The 20,310-nt window shown below is 45.6% G+C and overlaps 1 protein-coding gene across 2 annotated transcripts in view; it reads left to right on the forward strand.

Moving 5' to 3' along the window:
- The first annotated feature begins 560 nt into the window (after positions 1 to 560).
- The window catches only part of Rufy1 (RUN and FYVE domain containing 1), a 48,527-nt gene continuing 28,777 nt past the window's right edge, over positions 561 to 20,310 (forward strand). Inside the window, exons 1-5 of one of the 2 annotated variants that reach the window (XM_085694897.2) lie at positions 561 to 692; positions 14,103 to 14,276; positions 15,425 to 15,542; positions 16,220 to 16,321; positions 18,321 to 18,444. In XM_085694897.2, coding sequence (XP_085551023.2) covers positions 653 to 692; positions 14,103 to 14,276; positions 15,425 to 15,542; positions 16,220 to 16,321; positions 18,321 to 18,444 — 558 coding nt within the window. In that variant the 5' untranslated portion in view covers positions 561 to 652. Of the gene's footprint in view, positions 693 to 3,564; positions 3,901 to 14,102; positions 14,277 to 15,424; positions 15,543 to 16,219; positions 16,322 to 18,320; positions 18,445 to 20,310 lie in introns of those variants that run through there. The other variant, XM_085694895.2, reaches the window with a different exon arrangement.

A 20,310-nucleotide genomic window follows, 5' to 3' on the forward strand; every position in this document is an offset into this window, starting at 1 on the left:
CAATAGCAAGAGGAATTTTTATTCTGCCATGGCAGAGGTCCCTCAGCCTCAAGAGGAGAAGGACCCCGGCTTTGTCTACTACAGGTTCTTTTAAAGGAAAAATCACAGAGTTAGGGAGGGGGTGGTACAGGGTACAGGGTGGTACAGAACACAGAATCAAAGGGAAAGCCCAGAAATCATTTGTCAAACATTTTGACTATTTCATTTAACGGTTGGCTAACTCTAATTAATCAATGCTATGGTGATTAGAAACATCTGTGGGTCGTCTCACCCCAGTTCCAGGGCCTGGGTCTATAGAAGAAAGATTACAATGGGGATGGAAAGTACGCAAAGCCCCAGTACACGCGTGGTTAGTTACCTGGGTCTTGGTTCACAAGGAGGGGGGTGTAGTAGTGCTAAGGCACCTCAAAGTCTTTCAGGCTGGCAGAGGCATCGAGGTCTGGCTTGGCCAGGCAGAGTTAATGGCTAAACTAGAATGTGCAGGAATTATGTTAGTAATGTTAACTTCAGGAAATTGAAACTTTTTTTTACAAGAGGGGAATGTTGATCATGCTGAACAGTATGGGAGAGGGACACGGACTGACAGACAGGATGAAATGGAGTTGCCTCTGAGTTCTGAGTTGTGCCCTCTCAAGGATGAGTGTAGCCAAAGATGGACCCACGAACCTCACCATCTGTCAGGCACCAACCAGGTAACACAGACTTATTAAATGGCTTATTCTGGGAATAGAACCAAACTATAGGTTTGTCAGGGGGAATTGAGATGATGGAGGAACATGTTTATTTTAAAATCATATCCGGACCAGGCAGTGGTGGTGCACGCTTTTAATTCCAGCACTTAGCAGGCAGAGACAGGTAGATCTCTGTGAGTTAGAGGCGAGCCTGGTCTACAGAGTGAGTTCTAGGACAGGCTCCAAAACTACACAAAGAAACCCTGTCTCAGAAAAAAAAAAAATCATACCTGGGAAACCAGGCCCAAGAACTTATTGGCCATATCGAACCAAGAAAAGGGTGTAATTCCCTTACACTAAGATAGCATGGCCCACCAACCCGGCACCCAGCGTGAACAGAGGACCAACCATTAGAGAACACTAGTCTGACCCTGGGACTTCTGGCAAGCTTGATTCCTGCTGCCCATCGAACTGCGTGCTGGGCCTGAACACACACACACACACACACACACACACACACACACACACACAACTTCCTGGTCCAACCTGTTTCCACTCTTACCTAGATTCCACCGTGAAGCCTGTCTTTCAGCCAGGACCCTCCCTTGGGCCACAGCAGGAACTTCATCCCGGGGTTGGTCTCCGCTTTCTCGTCTACACAGATTCTATTGACATTTCTATCGGCCCACCTCTAAAAAGCCCTTTGCACTCTGCTGTAGCCTCTTTAACTTGCATTCACTCAGAAAAACATGTAATAGTACCTAAAGAAAGCTAAATTTACTGTGCGCAGTGTGATAGGAGAATTAAGATTGGAATCAAAGAATCTGGTTGGCCTCAGCCAGATTTCCAACCAGGCAGGACTGTCTGAGACACTTCCGCCACAGAAACCGCTGAGCCTTGTGAAGATACAGAAGATGAATCACTTCTCAGGTCTTCAGACTCATCTGCATTACTTCTGGGGAAGGCTCCATTCTTTAAGATGTGAGTGGATCTTCCGGTGGTCAGTGAACTTGAGCCTGGCCCTAGGTAGGGCCTCAGTCACACGCTTCTCATTCTGCTGCTGAGTGAAAAGAACATGATGACCTAGATAATGTGAACCTTTGTCTCTGCGCCTTGGAGCGCACGGACACTAGGTTGGACTTCTCTATGTTGTTCCAACTAAAGTATCTGCTGCCAAAGGGTGTGCAATAGATAATTTCTCACGGCAGCCATCGAGCCACTACCACCAGTGTTACCATCAGGAAACATAGTCTAAGTTGTCCAATCTATCGATGATTCAAGAAGAGGCTAGAATACAGATATTTAGGTGAAATTATTTGATCTCTACCACAACTTTTCATTTTTATTTCACTTTTTGAGACAGGATCTTACTGTGTAGCTCTGACTGGACCAGAACTGGCTATATAAACTAGGCTGGCCTTGAATTCACCAAGTTTCACCTGCCTCTGCTTCCCAAAATGTGGGATTAAAGGTGTGTGCCACCACGCCTGACCTGAAACTTTCTAGCAATTTTAAATACTGACAGTTCTGGAGTTTGATGTGGTCTATGTCCTTGTTTTTGCAAATTGTTAAATTCTATTGACATTTTCATCTCAATCTGGCCTAATCCCTTCCTTTTCCTGTTAAGAAAACAGGCTGAATAACCACATATATATATGGTGACTTATCCAGGCCAAAGTTGGAAAGCAGAGACAATAATCACAAGGGAGACTGTGTGCTATGTTATTGTGAAATCTTATTTAATAATGAGGTTGGTTCAATCCTATAACAATTAATAGCAGAAACCAGATCTCATTTCCAGTCGACCACTGTGGATCTCACCTGACAAGTTGTCGTTCATATTCATTGATTTAAAAGCAAAGCCACGTGCTTGCGCACACACACACGCACACTTCTGATTCAGCTGCCCTAGTTTCTTCAGCAGTCCTTTTCAGGCCTGTTTTGAAGAATGCTGCAGAAAAATTAAATAAAGTCAAAAATATTGGACATCAGTTGGCAAAGTGAGGCACACGTGTATTCCTAGTACTCAGGAGGCAGAGGCAGGAGGATCACTGTAAATTCAAGGCCAGCTAGTGCTACAGTACTGAGTTCTAGGCCCTGAATACTGGGATTAAAGTACTGGGATTAAACACACTGGGAATGTAACTTAGTTGGTAGAGTAAATGTCTAGCAGGGTGTTGAGTGCTGTCAAGATGGACTCGAGAGATGGAGGCAGGAAGATTACAAATTCAATGTCCCTGTTGGTTGTATGTGTGCTAGGGGTGGAATGCAGCTCAGTGGTAGAGATCTTGATTAGCATGTGTGAGTCTAAGGTTCAATTACCAGAACTGCTGACTCCCCCCCCCCCAAATAAGCAACCCATATTCAAGCACGCATTGCTTGCCAGGGTTTCTGTGTAGCCCTGGCTATCCTTGAACTCGCTCTGTAGACCGGGCTAGCCTCAAACGCAGAAATCTGCCTACCTCTGCTTCCCAAGTGCTGGAATTAAAAGCAGGCACCACCACTGTCCGGCTCCAAGGCCTATTTTGAGGCCAGCCTGGGCAACAAGAGGCCTTGTCTGGGAAACAACATCAACAACAAATAAAACTCCAACAGTGAGATTGTGTCTCTCAAATGGAAAAAAAAGTAGTCATGAAATGAAAGTTCAGAAGAGGAAGTGGTGTCACAAAGACCAAGGGGGTTGCCAGACTGCTAAACTAAGGTGCATTCCAAGTCCCGGGAAGCAGAAAGTTCAAAAGGAGCTTCCAGGTACTCCCGGCTGGGGATCACAGGCGTTTCTAAGGAGTCGTACTTTCCCTGAGCGATATTCCAGGAGAGCAAGCCCAGGCGAGCAGGAACAGAGAGGGAGGGAAGCGGCCACAGGGAGCAGCGCGAGGCCGCCAGCCAGGCCAGCAGCCGGTCACGTGACCGGCCAACATGGCCGCCCGCGGAGAGTGCCGCCGGGCGGGGCACGAGTCGGAGCCGGAGCAGGAGCCGGGGCCGCAGCCGGGGCCCGAGGCAGACCGAGAGTCGGGGGAAGAGTTCGAGATCGTGGACAGGAGCCAGCTGCCGAGCCACGGCGAGCTGCGGAGCGCGGCGCGGCCCCGAGCGACTGACAGCTGGTCGGCGCCCATCCTGACGCTAGCACGCAGAGCCACCGGGAACCTGTCGGCCAGCTGCGGGAGCGCGCTGCGCGCGGCCGCGGGGCTCGGAGACGGCGCTGGCGGCGGCGGCGGTGGGGAGCGCGCAGGTAGGCCGGGGTCTCGCGGGCTGGGGCTGCTACAGGGCTAGGGGAGCCGGAGAGTTGGACGAGCTGCCCCGCCGACCTGTTCCGCGAGAGGCGGGGTTCTGTATACGGTCCGGTCCAGCAGGAGAAGCGCGAGACAGGGTGCCTCCCACCTTGTTTGTCTTTGTGAACCCCAGAACAGCGGCATCGTGACCACGGATTGACTTTAAATAAGAGGATTCAATGAGAGGCTCAGACGGAAAGTCACCTGTGTTTATGTTTTGCATACTTGAGAAACGAAGTCTGTTGTTGGTCCCCTGTTAACAGACCGGCCGCTAGCTGGTTGTACACCTGCGACTGAGGTTGACAGCGTATTCCAAAGTTGGTGACAGCGGCGAGTCAGAGTCAGGAGGTTTTGGTTCCCTTTATACACCGCCACTAACCGCCCTGTGGGACATGAACAAGCCATCACCCCTCCTACTCACATTTCCCAACCTATGAAATGAGGATTTTTTTTTCTTTTTAATCAACTACCTTGTAAAGCCCAGTTCAGCTCTTAAGAACTAGATTAGAATTTCAGCATACCAGTAAAAAACAAATGATTATTTTATTTTTGACTTCTGGGCATGGTGATGCAGGTGCATACTGCCCGCACAGCGTGTTTCTGTACTCAGTATTGTGCTAATTTTAATGCAGTGGTGTGTGTGTTTCTAGACCTACCTAAAAATACAGTATAAAAGATAGCCATGGCTTCAAGCGTTGTGTTGCTCTACTTTAATCCTGGCCCTGGGGAGGCAAAGGCAGGTGGATCTCTATGAGTTTGAGACCCACCTGCTCTACATAGTGAGCCCCTATATCAAAATAAAAAATAATGATGCTTCACCATGCAGTCTTTAAGTTGCTGTAATAGAATGAGTGTTAACTGTAAATGCCTGAGACTTCATGCGTACAGTAGACTTTGTTACCTGGAGTTTATTTTAAAACAAACAAACAAACAAACAAAAAACCACACTTCTTTCCTTGGTAATATATTAACCTTGATTTACTACTGTAACTTTTCTGCTTTATAACCTTCACTTTTTCGTGTGAATATGGGTTCAGACATTTTCGTACTGTTTGTGCACTTGAAGACCAGAGGTCAATGTTGGGTATCTTCCTTAACTATTTAATCCATCTTATTTTTGAGACAAGGTCTCTCACTAAACCTGGAGCTCACCAATTGGCCACACTGTCCAACGAGACCCTCCAGGCTCTGCCAGCACTGGGAATACTAGCAGATGCCACCGTGCCCGTTGTTGAAAGCTGGGCGTCTGAAGTCAGGGAATGCTAGCAGATGCGCCATGCCCAGTGCTTAACGCTGGGGCTCCGAAGTCAGGAAATGCTGGCGGATGCGCCATGCCCAGTGTTTAACGCTCTGGCTCCAAAGTCAGGTCTTCATATTTGCAAGGCAACCACTTTTTCACCTATCCAACCCTATTTTTTACTTTTTTTTTATTACCTTGCATGCCCTGGCTTACCTGTGGAGGTCAGAGGATGCCTTTTGGGAGTCAGTTCTCTCCTACTTTGTGGATAGACCTCAGATCACCAGCCTTGACAAGAGCCTTTCCCCTCTGAGCCACCTCACCAGCCCTGGTTTTTTGTTTTTGTTTTGTTGTTGTTGTTTGATTCTTAGAACACACATTATATACCTAATCAAAAATATTTCATTTCCTTATATCTATATCTTATCATTTGTCTATTTAAAGTTGTTTTGGTTTTAGTTTTTACTTAAGCCCTTTGGCTAAGAGCAAAGATACATAGAGACCAGACAACAGTCCCCAACGCCTCAGGAAGCTTGGTGAGGATAGATAGGGGCTGGTTAATGAATTCAGAGTAGAACTGGGTAGGAGGAATGGTTTCTGGAGTTCTGCAGCATAGTTGGAATAGCTAATGCCTGCAACAACTGTTAAATATTTTCTAACAGCTAATAGGGAGGTTTTAAATGTTCCCCACACAGACAAAGGGAAGCTGAGGTGGTGGCTATGCCAGTCTCCCTGATGATCATTACAAGCACACATAAACTGTCAGTGTACCCCTTAAATGTGCACAATCTCTATTGCAATTTAAAATATAAACATAGGTTGGCAGGATGGCTCAGTGGGTAAAAGTGCTTACCTCCGAGTTTAATGGCCTGAGTTGAATTCCCAGGACCCACATGGTAGAAGGAGAGAACGGACTCTTACAAGTTGATCTCCACTCACTGTATGTGTGCCGTGGCATACACACAAACCCCCTTAATGTATATATGGGTGTGTGTGTGTGTGTGTGTGTGTGTGTGTGTGTGTGTGTGTTTTAACTAAGATACATTAGCTTAGGCCTTGAAGGTCAGGATCATGACTATCACTCTTCTACCTCCTTCTGGTACCACCGGAAAATCTTCAGGAAACAATGCACAAGGAGCTGTCACTTGTGTTCATAATGCCTTCTTCTAGAATATGCCCCACACACCCTATGGGTAACATTTGTTAATCTCACTGAACAAGAGTAAAACCATTACCCAAATTCTTTATTCAAATTATGCAAGCTTTATTTTCTGTCAGACAGGGCTATTTCCCTAAAGTGGGATTTGAGAAAATAGCATCAAACATAGGAGAGGGTGGGGTTTATATTAGCCCCAAAATTGCAAGACTAGAGGTTTTCCAAAGGTTTTTGGTTATATAGGAACTTGGCAGAAGACCTTAAGATTATTTGGCAGAATAATCTTATCAGAGTGGAGGTCAGGATATAGGGTGTGGAACATGTCAAATTCCAGAAAATGGCTCAAGATGTGGTCAATTGCATTTTTACAGAAAACAAGAATGAACTTATTTTGACCTTGTAACAAGATGGTTTTTAATCTTAAAATGGAATCAGGCCAGTCCATCACATGCCACAGTTAACTGTAGTTAAATGTGGGAGGCGTACATACTACAGTAATGATAAAAGGCATAATATAATGAGTGCATAAGCCAGTAACCATGACTTACCTGTACCAGATTTCTGTGAGGATCCTTGAATGTGTGGGCTGTACTCTGTACCTCTGGCAGTCCAGCAGGTTTGTTTATAGGGCTGTCCCATAGTGCGTGAGGAATGCAGTTTTACAAGTGTTGTTTTTTTATTTCTGCTGCACGGCAGCCTCACCTGATCCTGCTGTCTCTAGAGCTGCCTCAGTCACCTCGCTGCTGAGGCCACAGGCCAGAGGAGTTTTCTCATCCCGCCGCTGCTTCAGCCATCTCTCCATAGCGAGACAACATTTTAACTAAGTCTCTATCCTCTTATTTTACCAAAAAAAATAAATAAATAAATCAGGAGCCAGATGCTGGGGTAAAAGCCTGCTAGCTCAGAGAGGCAGAGAGAACAGCTGGGTGATCTTTCTGCTCTACAGTCGTCCCAAAAAGAGACCCTCGCAGCCAGGCGGTAGTAGTGCACGCCTTTAATCCCACTTGGGAGGCAGAAGCACTTTGGAGGCAGAAGCAGGCTGATCTCTGTGAGTTCGAGGGCAGGCAGATCTCTATGAGTTTGAGACCAGCCTGGTCAGAAACCTTGTCTTGAAAGAAACTGAGAGAAAGAGAGAGAGAGAGAGAGAGAGAGAGAGAGAGAGAGAGAGAGAGAGAGACCCTCTCCTGCTCTGTCTAAAAACAAACCTCCTCCAACCAGATGTCCCTCCCTTCTTCTTTTGTGCCTCTCTTTCTTTCTCCAACCTCCCAACTTTCTCTCACATTCTATGGTTACTTCCAATCAACTGGTTGCTTGCTCCTGCTCTCAACCTATTGCTGATTTTATTTAATACAATCTCAGGGTCCACAGTGTGATCAAATATCCTGCAACACAACTGCAGGGTCACAGGCTCTGGGAATTCTTCTGTTCCCTCGTAGCCTTGTCCTTGATCCGTCATTGACTGAAGCCTTATTATACAGGTCACACTGTTCATTGACAGATAAAGCATGCCTGCCTGGCGGGCCCCAGACTCAGAACAAATGTGCGTCTGGAAAGGCCCTGTTTTCCTTTACTGCAATGACGTAAAGCGTAGACAACACTTAACAGTGCGCTTACTGAATGCCACAATAGTGTTAGAGCTGTATTCATACCATCGCCCCCTTACCTCTAGCTCCACAGTCAGGACAGTAATAGGCTGGCTTCATGGGTGTGGATTCAGTGCAGCTGTATTCTGTGACTAAAGGGCAAGGTTTACAGAACCTGCTTGGAGTTGATGATAATTTTTTTCAGTGAGCTGTCATGTCTCACTCCTGTAATCCTAGCACTAGCAAGACTGAGGCAGGAGAATTACCATAAGTTTGAGGACGCACGTGCCTGGGTAAATTTATGTTCACACCGTAAGTGTAGGTACTTGTAGAGGCCAGAAGAGGGCACCAGATCCCCTGGAGCCAGAGTGAGGCTCCTGATGCTAGGATCGTCTTTAAGATCAGCACACACTCTTAATTAACTGGGCCAGCTCTACAGCTCTGAATACAGTGTGTTTTATAATGAAGTGGCCTAGGTGAAAGGATAAAAAAGAAATGTGAAGTGGGTGCCTTTTGATGGCCCCTGCCAAGGCATGCCACTAAGCAAAAACTCCAGGTACAACAGAGTTAGGGCAAGAGGTTTATTGGGGGAGGAAGAGAGCGAACGAGCAAAAGATCAAAAGGCTGTCTCAGAGTGTGGAAGAGGAGAGGCAAGAGACAAGAGAAGCAAGAGAGGCGTAAGAGAGAGAATTGTGCCTGATGGACGCTTTTAAGGGGTGCACTTGTCACTTCGCTGACGATGGAAAGACACCTAGTGATAGGTGATGACGTAATTACCTCAGCGGCTGAGGCAGGCTGCTGCCACAGTGGGAACTAACACCGGGGCCAGGGAGCCTGGCAGGGGCACTTGGAGCCAAGTTCATGTGGGATCCCTGTCTGCCTTCTCAAAAACTTTGAAACTAACACTCCTCAACTCCACTGTAACCATGAGTGGCCAGGAAGAGCCCCTCCGAGCCCTCTGAATTTCAGGGCAGGGTGGACTCACAGCACACTAGTCAAGCTGCAGAGGAGAGGACTGTCGCCCTCAGTGCAGCTTCTCTATAGGAAGGGAAGATTGACAGTGACACTTTGGTCCTGGCCCAGATTTATGTGGGCTTTATGAACTGTGTGGAGGACCCAGGTGACAGTTACTATTATCCTCGTCCATTTTTATTACATTTTATTTATTTAGTGAGAGAAAATGAGTGTGTGCGGGGGGGGGGGGGGGAAGACCTCCATGTGGAAGTCAGAGACAGCTTTCAGGATTGTTTGCTTCTTCCATCTTGTGGGTTGGGTACTGAGCTCAGGCGTTCACACCTTTACCCACAGAGCCATCTTGCTGGTCCTGTCATCCCACCCTTTAAAGGGGAACCTTGAACCCACACGGTATATCTCTCAAGCCCATGCTCCAGTTCCAGTCACAGGGCAAAGCTGCCTCCCTCTTCAGGTGACTTCTTCTGTAAAGTGTCATAATGTCAGTTTTGAAATTAGCCAACTCAATGAAAGTATTCAGTAATAACAGTCACAGAATGTGGCAAATATGAGCATGGCTTCTTAAGGGTCACAGTTGAAGGAACTGCTGGTTTGGATGTATGTATCTCCACAGGTCAGCCATGTTTAAAGCATCAGCTCATAAGCCACACACTCTACCAAAGGCTAGGAGACACAGGAACAAGACAGTGGCCAGCACTTCAGGCCAGACTCCCTGATACCCTCTCTGTCACTATTGCCATGGGTGCTCAGTGGTAGAAGTTGAATGGTAGTCAAACTCTTTTTTTTTTTAAGATTTATTATATTTATTATGTATACAGTGTTCTGCCTGCACACCAGAAGAGGGCACCAGATCTCATTACAGATAGTTGTGGAACTTGAACTCAGAACCTCTAGTAGAGCAACCAGTGCTCTCAACCTCTGAGCCATCTTTAATCCCAGCACTCGGGAGGCAGAGGCAGGCGGATCTTTGTGAGTTCAAGGCCAGCCTGGTCTATAAGAGCTAGTTCCAGGACAGGCACCAAAGCTACAGAGAAACCCTGTCTCGAAAACAAACAAAAAAAAAAAAAAAAAGGAAGAAAAAGAAAAAAAATTACCATGGGATGCTGTAGGTGCTTTGAATATTTGTTTTACAATATCCCACATGGGCTCAAGTGCATAGTTGTCTTGTTTTAGTTGGGAGTTTTCTTACACGTGTGTGCATGTGAGTACTCATATGTACTGTTGAATCTTTGCACACAGCACAAGTGTCCTTGCACACAGCTCTCCTCTCCCAGCACCCTGTTTTCACACACTCTGGATATACAGAAAGGCACCGCTTGCATTGTAGAGCGAGTTGTCTGAAGGATGCGTAACAGCGCCGATAGGGAGGTCTTTAATTCACGCTTAGATCAGGCCAGGTGGAGTCTTAGCTCTTCACAGGGTTGGGGCAAGCGGCGAGCTGAGCCAGGAGCTAAAAGCTAGACGAGGTAGCATAGTGCAAACACTCTGGAAGAAGTTGTCTTATGTGTCTGTCTCCTCAGGTCATGGTGTGAACAACTATGTTTGGTTTTCCTTGCTTTTTGTTTTGTTTTATTTTTATTTTTGTTTTGTTTTTCGAGACGGGGTTTCACTGTAGCTTTTGGAGTCTGTCCTGGAACTAGCTCTTGTAGTCCAGTCTGGCCTCAAACTTGCTACGATTCCATGAGCTGGGATTCAGGAACACGCTGCCACACCCATCTTCCCTGGTGGTTTGTCTTCCACTTGTCAGAGCACCTCCCCATAACTGGTACCGCCCTTTTCAGGTGAACCTGGCTAGCTTTCCCCCTTCACGTCGGTGATCTGAAAATCAAGAAAGCCCAGGACTATATTGTTTTTGCTTTTGGTTCAGTGCAGGATAACATTTTCTCCTCTCTCTCTCTCTCTCTCTCTCTCTCTCTCTCTCTCTCTCTCTCTCTCATTTTTTGAGATAGGATTTCTCTGTATCTTTAGAGCCTGTTCTGGAACTCACTCTAAAGACTAGGCTGGCCTCGAACTCACAGAGATCCGCCTGCCTCTGCCTCCCAAGTGCTGGGATTAAAGGAATGTGCCACCACCACCCATCAACATTACCCCGTATTAATGGCTTATGAAACTAGGGGTATAGCTCAGTGGTAGAGTACTTGCCCCATTTGCACCAACCTTGGGTTCAATACCCACCACAGGATAAATGGGCATGGTAGCACACCTGTAATCTCAGCCTTTACAAGGTGAAGGCAAAAATGATCAGAAGTTCAAGGTCATACTGACTTTTATCTATTTCCTATTTTGTGTACATTCCTGTACATACATGTGTGGAGGCCATGCTGCTTGTATGTCAGAGGATAACTTGCAGAAGATGGTTCTCTCCTTCCACCATGTGGGTCCTAGGAATAGAATAGATCTCAGGTTCTCAAGCTTGGCGGAAGATACTTTAACATACTGAGCCATCTTAACATGCTGGGCCAGATAATGACTTTAAAAGAAATTGTAGGCTGGAGAAATGGCTCGGTGGGTTAAGAATGCTGGCTGCTTTCCCAGAGGACTTGTTTGATTCCCAGTACCCACATGGAGGCTTACAACTATCTGCAACTCCAGTCCATGGCTATATGAGATACCCTCTTTTGGCCTCTGTGGGCACCAGGCACACTGGTACGCATACTCAGCATAAAAATAAGCCTTTAAAGGTGACTTTACAAAAAGAAAAAAAAAAAAAGAATGTCTCAGCTTCTGAGAAATACCAAAAAATACTTCACCAAGATTTCAGGGCCCTAGTATGGTGGCACACACCTTTAGTTCCAGCACTTGGGAGGCAAGGCAGATGGCTCTCTTAATTTGAGGCCAACCTGATCTATAGAGCAAGTTCCAGGACATCCTGGGCTACACAGAGATACCCTGTCTTGAAAAAAATAAACAAACAAATAAACATATAAATAAATAAATAAATTTTTGTAGACTTTCTATGATTGTGATATATTCATGTGTTTTTCTTGACGAAGTCCCCCCTTTTCCTCCGTTTTTTTCTTAAGTTTTACAATTTTTATTTTTTCTAATCCATTTATTCATAATGTGAACATTTAATTAATAGGATTTTCTCAACAGTTAAAAATACTATATAGCTCCTATCCAAATGCTTTACTTAATCTGCTTCTTTCTATCCTAAACCAAGATGAAATGTTAAGACTGTGAGGCCCAGCACCCTCCCCGGACTTCTTGTGTTTTGCTGAGAGAGTTTAGAAACTTTTTCCCCATTGCAATCTTAATCTTTATTATAAATTTGAAGTTATAAGCCTGTCTTATAGATTTAGCTATTGTTTAGTTTATAACTTGTGTGTGTATGTGTATGTATGTATGTATGTGTGTATGTATGTATGTATGTATGTATGTATGTATTAGGGCCCAAGAAATTCATTTCCCCAAAGCCTGGCATTTAGGCAAAAGCCAGAATTCCCTCCAGAGACTTAAGATAGTAAAGATAGATCCTGCTTGCTAAAAGAGTAATCTCCTTAGCCCTGGCACAAGTGACATATGGCTCATGCATTTACCTATCTATGCCTCTGGTGCCTATTACATCAAGGTCTACATTAGCTCTAGGCTCCCTCACTATCAAGTGTCTGTTACAGAGTCATCCTGGCTGGCAGACCCTGCCCCCTACCCTAAACCTCCCTCCTCCAGCTTCACTTCCCCTCCCCCAGCTTCTCTTTTCTATATAACTCAACTATTTTGGCTACGTTCTATCTTGGCTTGCCTCTTGGCTCCACTCTTCATCCTTGGCTCCTCTCTTCATCCCTGTGCCGCCACCTCCCCACCCCAACTCCTCCACCCCACCCCGCTTCTCATGGTCCTCTATTCTACTGACCATGTTTAGTCTGGACTCTTCTGACAGTACTCTCCCTCATATCTACATAAAAACCTTCTTCTCAATCATACCTAGGAGTGGTCATGTCCTCATTTTCATTTAAACGGCACCTATGTATTCTCTTAATTCTATGCCTTCATCAGTGCTCACATCCGAATGTACATGTCAACGAGAAGAGCAAAACCTTCCACACAAAAATTAAAAGATTGAGCAAGTGGTATGCCGAAGGGGGGGGGGGGGGCAAGAAAGCAATAGGCCGAAAAGTTGCTTGACCTCAGTAGTAACCAGACAGCTGCAAACAGAGATCTCCTGCACCAATGGACAAGACTGAAGGGTGGCACAGGCCGAAAGGCAGGAACACACCACGGGGAGACCCCTTCACCCTGCAGCTAGTACACCTGTGGGGGCTTTTAATTTGGAGTCTACTTGTTTTTTTTTTAATTTTAATTTGTTTTTATATTTTTAATTATGTGTGTATGGGGAAAGGGGGGTATGTGCAGGTGCCTACAGAGTCCAGGAAACAGCGCAAGATGCCCTGGAGCTGGACTTAGAGGCGGGTGGTAGGCCTGGGTCCTGGGAAAGAGCAGTACATGTTCATAACCACAGAGCCATCTCTCCAGTCCTGGAGTCTAAACTTTTTAAACTCAAGCATGTCGTTTTCGTGGGCTTAAGGGAATGTTTTTAAAGCACTTGTTCTAGCTGTCCCATACGAACTGTAGACTTAACTCTCCAAACAAAATGACAAGATGAATATATTAGAAATGAACGTACTTCTAACCAACTTTTTTAAATGGGTACAAAACATAGAATGGTCACACGTCGTGGACGAAGCCTTGGGGTCTGGAAAGGAAGGGAGGGCGCTTTCCTGAAGGCACGCATAGTAGGACATAAGGACATCGCAAATCCCTGTAATCCAAGTGTCTTTCCTACTCGGTGTAAGGTCAGATAGTGCAAAATGGCTGTCCTCGTCCATGTCGTGACTCTGAGCTGGCTTTATCCAATAGGAGTGGTCAAGGGCGGGGCGCTTTCTCTGCACGCCTTCTAGCTTGGGGGCAAGGCAGCCTAGACTTTGCGTCCTCTCATTGGTCAGGGAAGAAACCAATCGCGGCGAGCCTTGCTAAAGTCATTGCTCTAGCAACGCGAGGAAGCATCGGCCTCTGCTTCCACACAAAGCCCAGGTGGCTGTTTAGGAGCTGTGGCCAGCAGAGATGGATTGCGATTTGACTACGAGTCCTGAATATCCTCCCACCAGTGCGTCCTCACCCTGAGCAAGCCCCTGGTCCTCTGCCGCGCCACTGACCCCTCTCACCTCCATGCCCCTCTCAGCCCACTAACGAATCTGTCCTTGCTTGTGCCCGCAGCTTCCAAGGGCCAGATGATGGAGGAGCGTGCCAACCTCATGCACATGATGAAGCTCAGCGTTAAGGTCTTACTCCAGTCTGCCCTTAGCCTGGGACGCAGTCTGGATGCAGACCACGCCCCCCTGCAGCAGTTCTTTGTAGTGATGGAGCATTGCCTCAAACATGGGCTGAAAGGTGAGCCTGGGGGCGTTTAGGAGCATAGAAATTTGGGCTAAGTCTTTGTTCTGGCTAGTGCCAAGCATTGTGGTGGGTGTAGAGAGGAGAGGAGCGCACAAAACGGACAGGTTCCCCGTGATCTGGAGCAGTACTGTCCAGTGCAAGCGGCACTGTCAGCCGCAGAAACCGTTCTTAGTTCTCTGGTTGGCACTTTCTAATAGTAAGGCTTAAAATCTGCCGTGTTTTACATTGGCAGCACATGACATTCCAGTCCCTAGGCTGCACGAGGCACACTGCAGGTGCACCATTAGTAAGACGTGTGGCCGTCGGTGGCCAAGACAGTGACAGAAACACAGAATTACAAAATGCTACCAGTTCAGGGAAACAAAATAAGTAAGGTGGTAAAGAATGAAGTCAGGGTATTTCAGACGCACGAAGAAAAGTTCTTTCTGCAGGCTTGACTTGTGAGCTGAGACTTAAGGACGAGAGAACCCTGCAGAGATTTGGGTCCACAACATTCCTAGCACAAGAGACAAAATGAAATAGCTACAAAGGTGCACATGTCCTGAGACCAGCCCTAGCTTGAGACAGACGCCTGGTAACCAGGAAGTGTGGGATGCAAGGATGGGAGATGAGACCTGGGAAGCAGGGAGGGGCTGGATCATGCAGGCCCTTAAGAGGTCATGAGAGGGAGCTGTATTTTCTTCTGAGTTTGGAGGCATTTGAGGAGGAAATGTGACTTAGTTTGCATCTTAAAAAAAAAGAAAAGAAAAGAAAAAAACTTTGCCAAATTGGGAACAAATTATAAGGGTAGGGACATGAAGATACTAGGAAAAACAATCAGGTTATTGTGGCAATTCAGTGGGGAAGCGACTGTGACAGAAGTTGAGCACTGATGCTGCCCACCAGGACAGAGGTGGTCGGATTTCACAGATTTCAGTTCATAAGCAGCAAGTTCTTGAAGAAAGAACACAATGACAGAGGAAGCTCACTGCCAAAAGAAAGCAGAGCTGATTTGTTCTGTGGCCGCTGCAAGTCCGAAAGTCTGGCTCACAGAATTGAGTGTGGGGCTGTGTCACACTGCCTGGCTTTTGAAAGAGAAACTATGGGCCCCCGAAGAAACTGCGTCCTGTTCTCGTGTCTAACACTATTGTTTTCCCTTTTAGTTAAGAAGAGTTTCATTGGCCAAAATAAATCTTTCTTTGGACCTTTGGAGCTGGTGGAAAAACTCTGCCCCGAAGCATCAGATATAGCTACCAGTGTCAGGAATCTTCCAGAACTAAAGTGAGTAAGTAGTCGTGATACTGACTGAACGTTTGCTCTTTACTGTCTGCTGTTTGCCTCGACTCGATTCTCCTCTGGTCTGGAACACTCTGGCAGGAACCATACCCAACTTGGGCTCCAATCTAATCCCACCTGTGCTGCACACTATTCACGTGACCTTAAGACTTGAAACTTCCTGGGCCTCAGACTCCTGCTCTTCAGGATGAAGACAGCAGTTGCCTCCCGCCACATGGTTCACGTAGTTTAAATTTGTTGTTGAGGCTGCAGGTATGGCTCAGCAATAAGAGTGCTTGTCACTCTTGCAGAGGACTGAGGCACCCACGCCAGGTGGAATGTGGGAATCAGGGAAATTGCAGTTGTGTCTCCAGCCCACGATGTATATCTTGCATCGTATTTTAGTACAAACATAAAATTGCATGTATGAGCCCGTGCCTCAGAAATCTTATAATACTCAAACACTTGAAATGCCTGTGGTACAAAATTCAACAAGTACCTAGCTTGTACAGTAAGCATTCTCTCTGCCCACACAGAACCTCTCTAACCCCAAACTATCATGTAACTTTTCTCTCTGTGAGTGTGTGTGTGTGTGTGTGTATGTGTTATCGCCCAAATAATTTGTTTTCTTTTGTATTTGTTGCTGTTATTATGCCTTATTGGTCTGATTCTCTGATTTCTAGGACGGCCGTGGGAAGAGGCAGAGCTTGGCTGTATCTTGCTCTCATGCAAAAGAAGCTGGCAGATTATCTGAAAGTCCTCATAGACAATAAGCATCTCTTAAGGTATTCCACATTGTGTTTGTCTTTTACTCCGTAGTTGCAGCATAGTCTGCAGATCATTATGAAATAAAGGAACTGGAATGTTCAGAGCTAAGATTGAAATCATTACTAGCCTTCATGCTCTGAGGCTTGGTTTGAAGTGTTTCCTTGTGGAGCCCTGATATCACAGAAGCATTGTAAATGAGACTCACAGCTTTGAATCTCCCAGAATGTTAATACTTATAATTTGGTAGCTAGCAGCATTCAATTAAGTTTTAATAAAATGATACTTACTAAACTAGATGATAACAAGAATAAAATATCTTTTAAACTAGGGACAGTAGGTGATTTTTTTTTTTGTAAGAAAACATAGGTACTTTAATCTAGCTGAAAATTTCATATCCAGTTAAGAATACTGGCTGCTCTTCCAGAGGTCCTGAGTTCAATTCCCAGCAACCACATGGTGGCTCAGAACCATCTATAATGGGATCTAATGCCCTTTTCTGGCCTGCAGGTATATATATGAAGATAGAGCACCATACATGTAAAATAAATTTAAAAAAACTTAATATTTTTGTCAATGAAATTTATGTCTGGCTCATTCTTTATTTTTATGTATAAACAATTAGCAATTATAAAAGGGATTTCCTCTAGACTGAAAATTGATATTGCAGAAATCTCTGGAGTTAATTTTCTTGTCTAGTTCAGATAAAAATATCCTTTGCATGATAGCCTAGACCTCGATTTTTCAGAATTTTCAAGTCATGACTTATTGTTGAACACAGATCATTTTGATTTTTGGTTTTACTTGTTTTATAAATTTGCTTATTTATTTGGGGGATTATGTATACCATGGCACACATGTACAGGACAGAGAACAAACTGAGGAAGAATCAGGTTTTTTCTTTTTTGTTTTTTTTTTTTATTTATAGGGTTTCTTTCTCTGCATGGCCCTAGCTGTCCTGAAACTCACTCTATAGGCCAGGCTGGCCTCAAACTCAAAGATCCTCCTGCCTCTGCCTCCCAGGATTAAAACTACTAGGATTAAAATGTGTACCACCACACACAGCTAAGTTTTGTCCTTCAGCCCAGAGGGTTCCAGAGATCAGCTTAGGTTTTCAGGCTGTTGGCAGGTGCCTTTGTCCACTGTCTCCTCCCAGGCCAGCCCTGGTGACCAGTGTTCCAGGTCCTAAGTTTCATATGCAGAGAGAAGGCAGTGAAGACACAGGGGCACGAAGCAGAATGGTCAAGACAGTGGCCAAGAGTGGATGAGAAGGAAGGAGATCAAGATCTAAGTGGAGGAGCCTGTTAGGCCCAGTGCACTCTCTGCTGCTGTCATAAAACACCTGAAAGAATCAGGTTGTAAAGGAGAGGTGGCTCAGTTTACAAACTGCTTGTGGCGCAGGCGTGAGGTTCAGGCCCCAGGGCCTACATTGAAAAACTGGACTCGGCAGCTGCTTCATGCAGAGAGAAATACCATACGTACACAGACCTCTGGCATGTACACACATATGTGCATGTGCATCCACATACATGATCCCACACAAACTTGTCCATACGTGAAAGAAAAAGAAGAGGTCTGTTTGGCTCACAGTTTAAGTCCATAATTGGCCCTCTTGCTTCATGCCTGTGGCAAGGCAGTAGATTGTGAAGGAGGCGTGTGGTGGGTAGAATAAAAGCTGCTGACTTTCCTGGTCACAAAGTGAGAACGAGGGGAGGGCAAAGATCACGTCTGCTTCAGAGCACACCCCCAACAACCTAGCAATGTCTCAGTTGGCCCCCACTTCTTACATTTTTAACAGCACCAAGCTGGAGAGCAACTTTACCACTTGGGTCTTTGAGAGACACTTAGGATCTAACTGTAGCAGAAGAGGAAGCACTTGACATGGTGGGAGGAAGGAAACGCCCTGAGGGTCCCTTGCTCCAGGGTAGAGCAGGAAGCCAGGTGGCAAGGGGGGTGCTGGGGTGAGGGTGAGTGGTAAAGGGACTCCTGAGCAGCCCCTGACCTGTCCGTCTCTTGCAGTGAGTTCTATGAGCCTGAGGCACTAATGATGGAGGAAGAGGGCATGGTGATTGTTGGTCTGCTGGTGGGACTCAACGTTCTGGACGCCAATCTCTGTTTAAAGGGAGAAGACTTGGATTCTCAGGTAATATGGGATTTAGGCTTTGATGGGATGAATCGGGCCAGGAATTTTTTTTTAATGTATACAGTGTTCCTCTGCATGTATGCCTACACGCCAGAAGAGGGCACCAGATCTCATTACAGATGGGTGTGAGCCACCATGTGGTGCTGGGAATTGAACTCAGGACCTCTGGAAGAGCAACCAGTGCTCTTAACCACTGAGCCATCTCTCCAGCCTGGGCCAGGAATTTTTTACATGAAATCCACAGACTTGTACTGAACCTAAGAAAGTAACAGAAGGCAAGAGGCCTTTGGTAGAGGTTAGGGCAGACTGCGGTGCTGGGTGGGGGAGGGAGAGCTGCTCAGAAGCTCTCAGAAGAGTGAAGATGTAGCATGGGCAGAGCCAGGGCAGGGGCTCAGTTGGTAGAGTGCGTGCATAACTTGCACAAGTCTTGGGTTCAGTTCCAAACTCCATAAGCCAGGCATGGTGGTGCATGCCTGTAATCCTAACACTCTGAAAGTGGAGCCAGGAGGATCAGAAGTTGAAGGTCATAAGGTCATTCTCATTACATAGCCAAGTTCAAGGCCAGTCTGGGATACATGAAACCATATCTAAAAAAAAAAGAAAAAAAAGAAAGAAGAGGATGGGGAGACTGGAGAGCTGGCTCACTGGTTAAAAGCACTGGTTATTCTTCCAGAGAACCCAGGTTTAATTCCCAGCACCCACATGGCAGATAACAGCTGTCGAACTCCAGTTACAGAGGAACCAGTGCCCTCTTCTGGCCTTCACAAGCACTGCATGCACTGGTACATAGATATACAAGCAGGTTCAACAGCCATACACATAAAATAAATATAAATACCACCACCAATAAATTTTACATTGTATCAAAAATTTTATTAAAAAAGAGGCTGGGAGTGGTGGTATAGGCCTTCAATATCAGCACTGGGGAAACAGAGGAAAGATGGATATCTGTAAGTGTCAGGCAAGCTTGACCTAGTGAGTTTCAGGCCAGCAAGGTAGTGAGACCCTTCTCAAAAAATAAAAGAAAAAAAGTAAGCCCACAGCCTGCCCTCAAGTACCTCACTGACTTCTAAGCACCTCTTTCCCCTAATCCTTATGCTGACGCCTATATTAACATATCTTTAATAAAACACTCAACTCTGATCAAATATCAAACTGAAGACACTCAGAGTCAATGTGGGGCCTCCAAATGCATACACACTAGCTCACATACACTAGCATGCACACATACTGACATGCACACACCACAAACAATAACTTATACGCATCCACAAAAAAAACATTATTTAATAAAAATAAAAGTACTGTTGTAAGCTGGGCATGGTGGTACATACTTGTAAGCCAAGTACTTAGGAGACCAGGGCAAGAGGATTGTAAGATTAAGGCCAGGCTGGACCATTTAGTGAGACTTTGTCTCCAAAAATAGAGATAGATAGGTAGATAGATACATAAATAGATAAATAGATGGATATCTCTGAAAAATATAAATATAAACACAGTTTTATTCTGGTTTCCTAATTTGTATTTTTATTAGAAGTGAACATTGAATGCTATCAGATGTCTTATTTGATTGGCACCTGTTTTAACTCAAACAGAGCAGTTAGTGTATGGCTTTTCCATACAGTACTGTCGCCGTGTTCCTGAAATAAGACCCATTTGGTCATCGTTTCATATTCTTTTCCTATACCCCTGAATCGTGTGCTTCTGCTTAGGAGAAAAACTATCTGAGTTTCCTGTGGGCCTGTGTTCCTCATAGATTGAGCTGGGAGACGGTCATCCTCCTGTTTGGACCACAGTTTAGTAAAACACAAAGTTGGCTCTTTGCTTGTTTGTTTTGTTCTTTCTTTGAAGGTTGCATTCCCTTAA

Source organism: Myodes glareolus, chromosome 9 (assembly GCF_982192425.1).
Source record: "Myodes glareolus chromosome 9, mMyoGla1.1, whole genome shotgun sequence".
NCBI classification, from domain to species: domain Eukaryota; kingdom Metazoa; phylum Chordata; class Mammalia; order Rodentia; family Cricetidae; genus Myodes; species Myodes glareolus.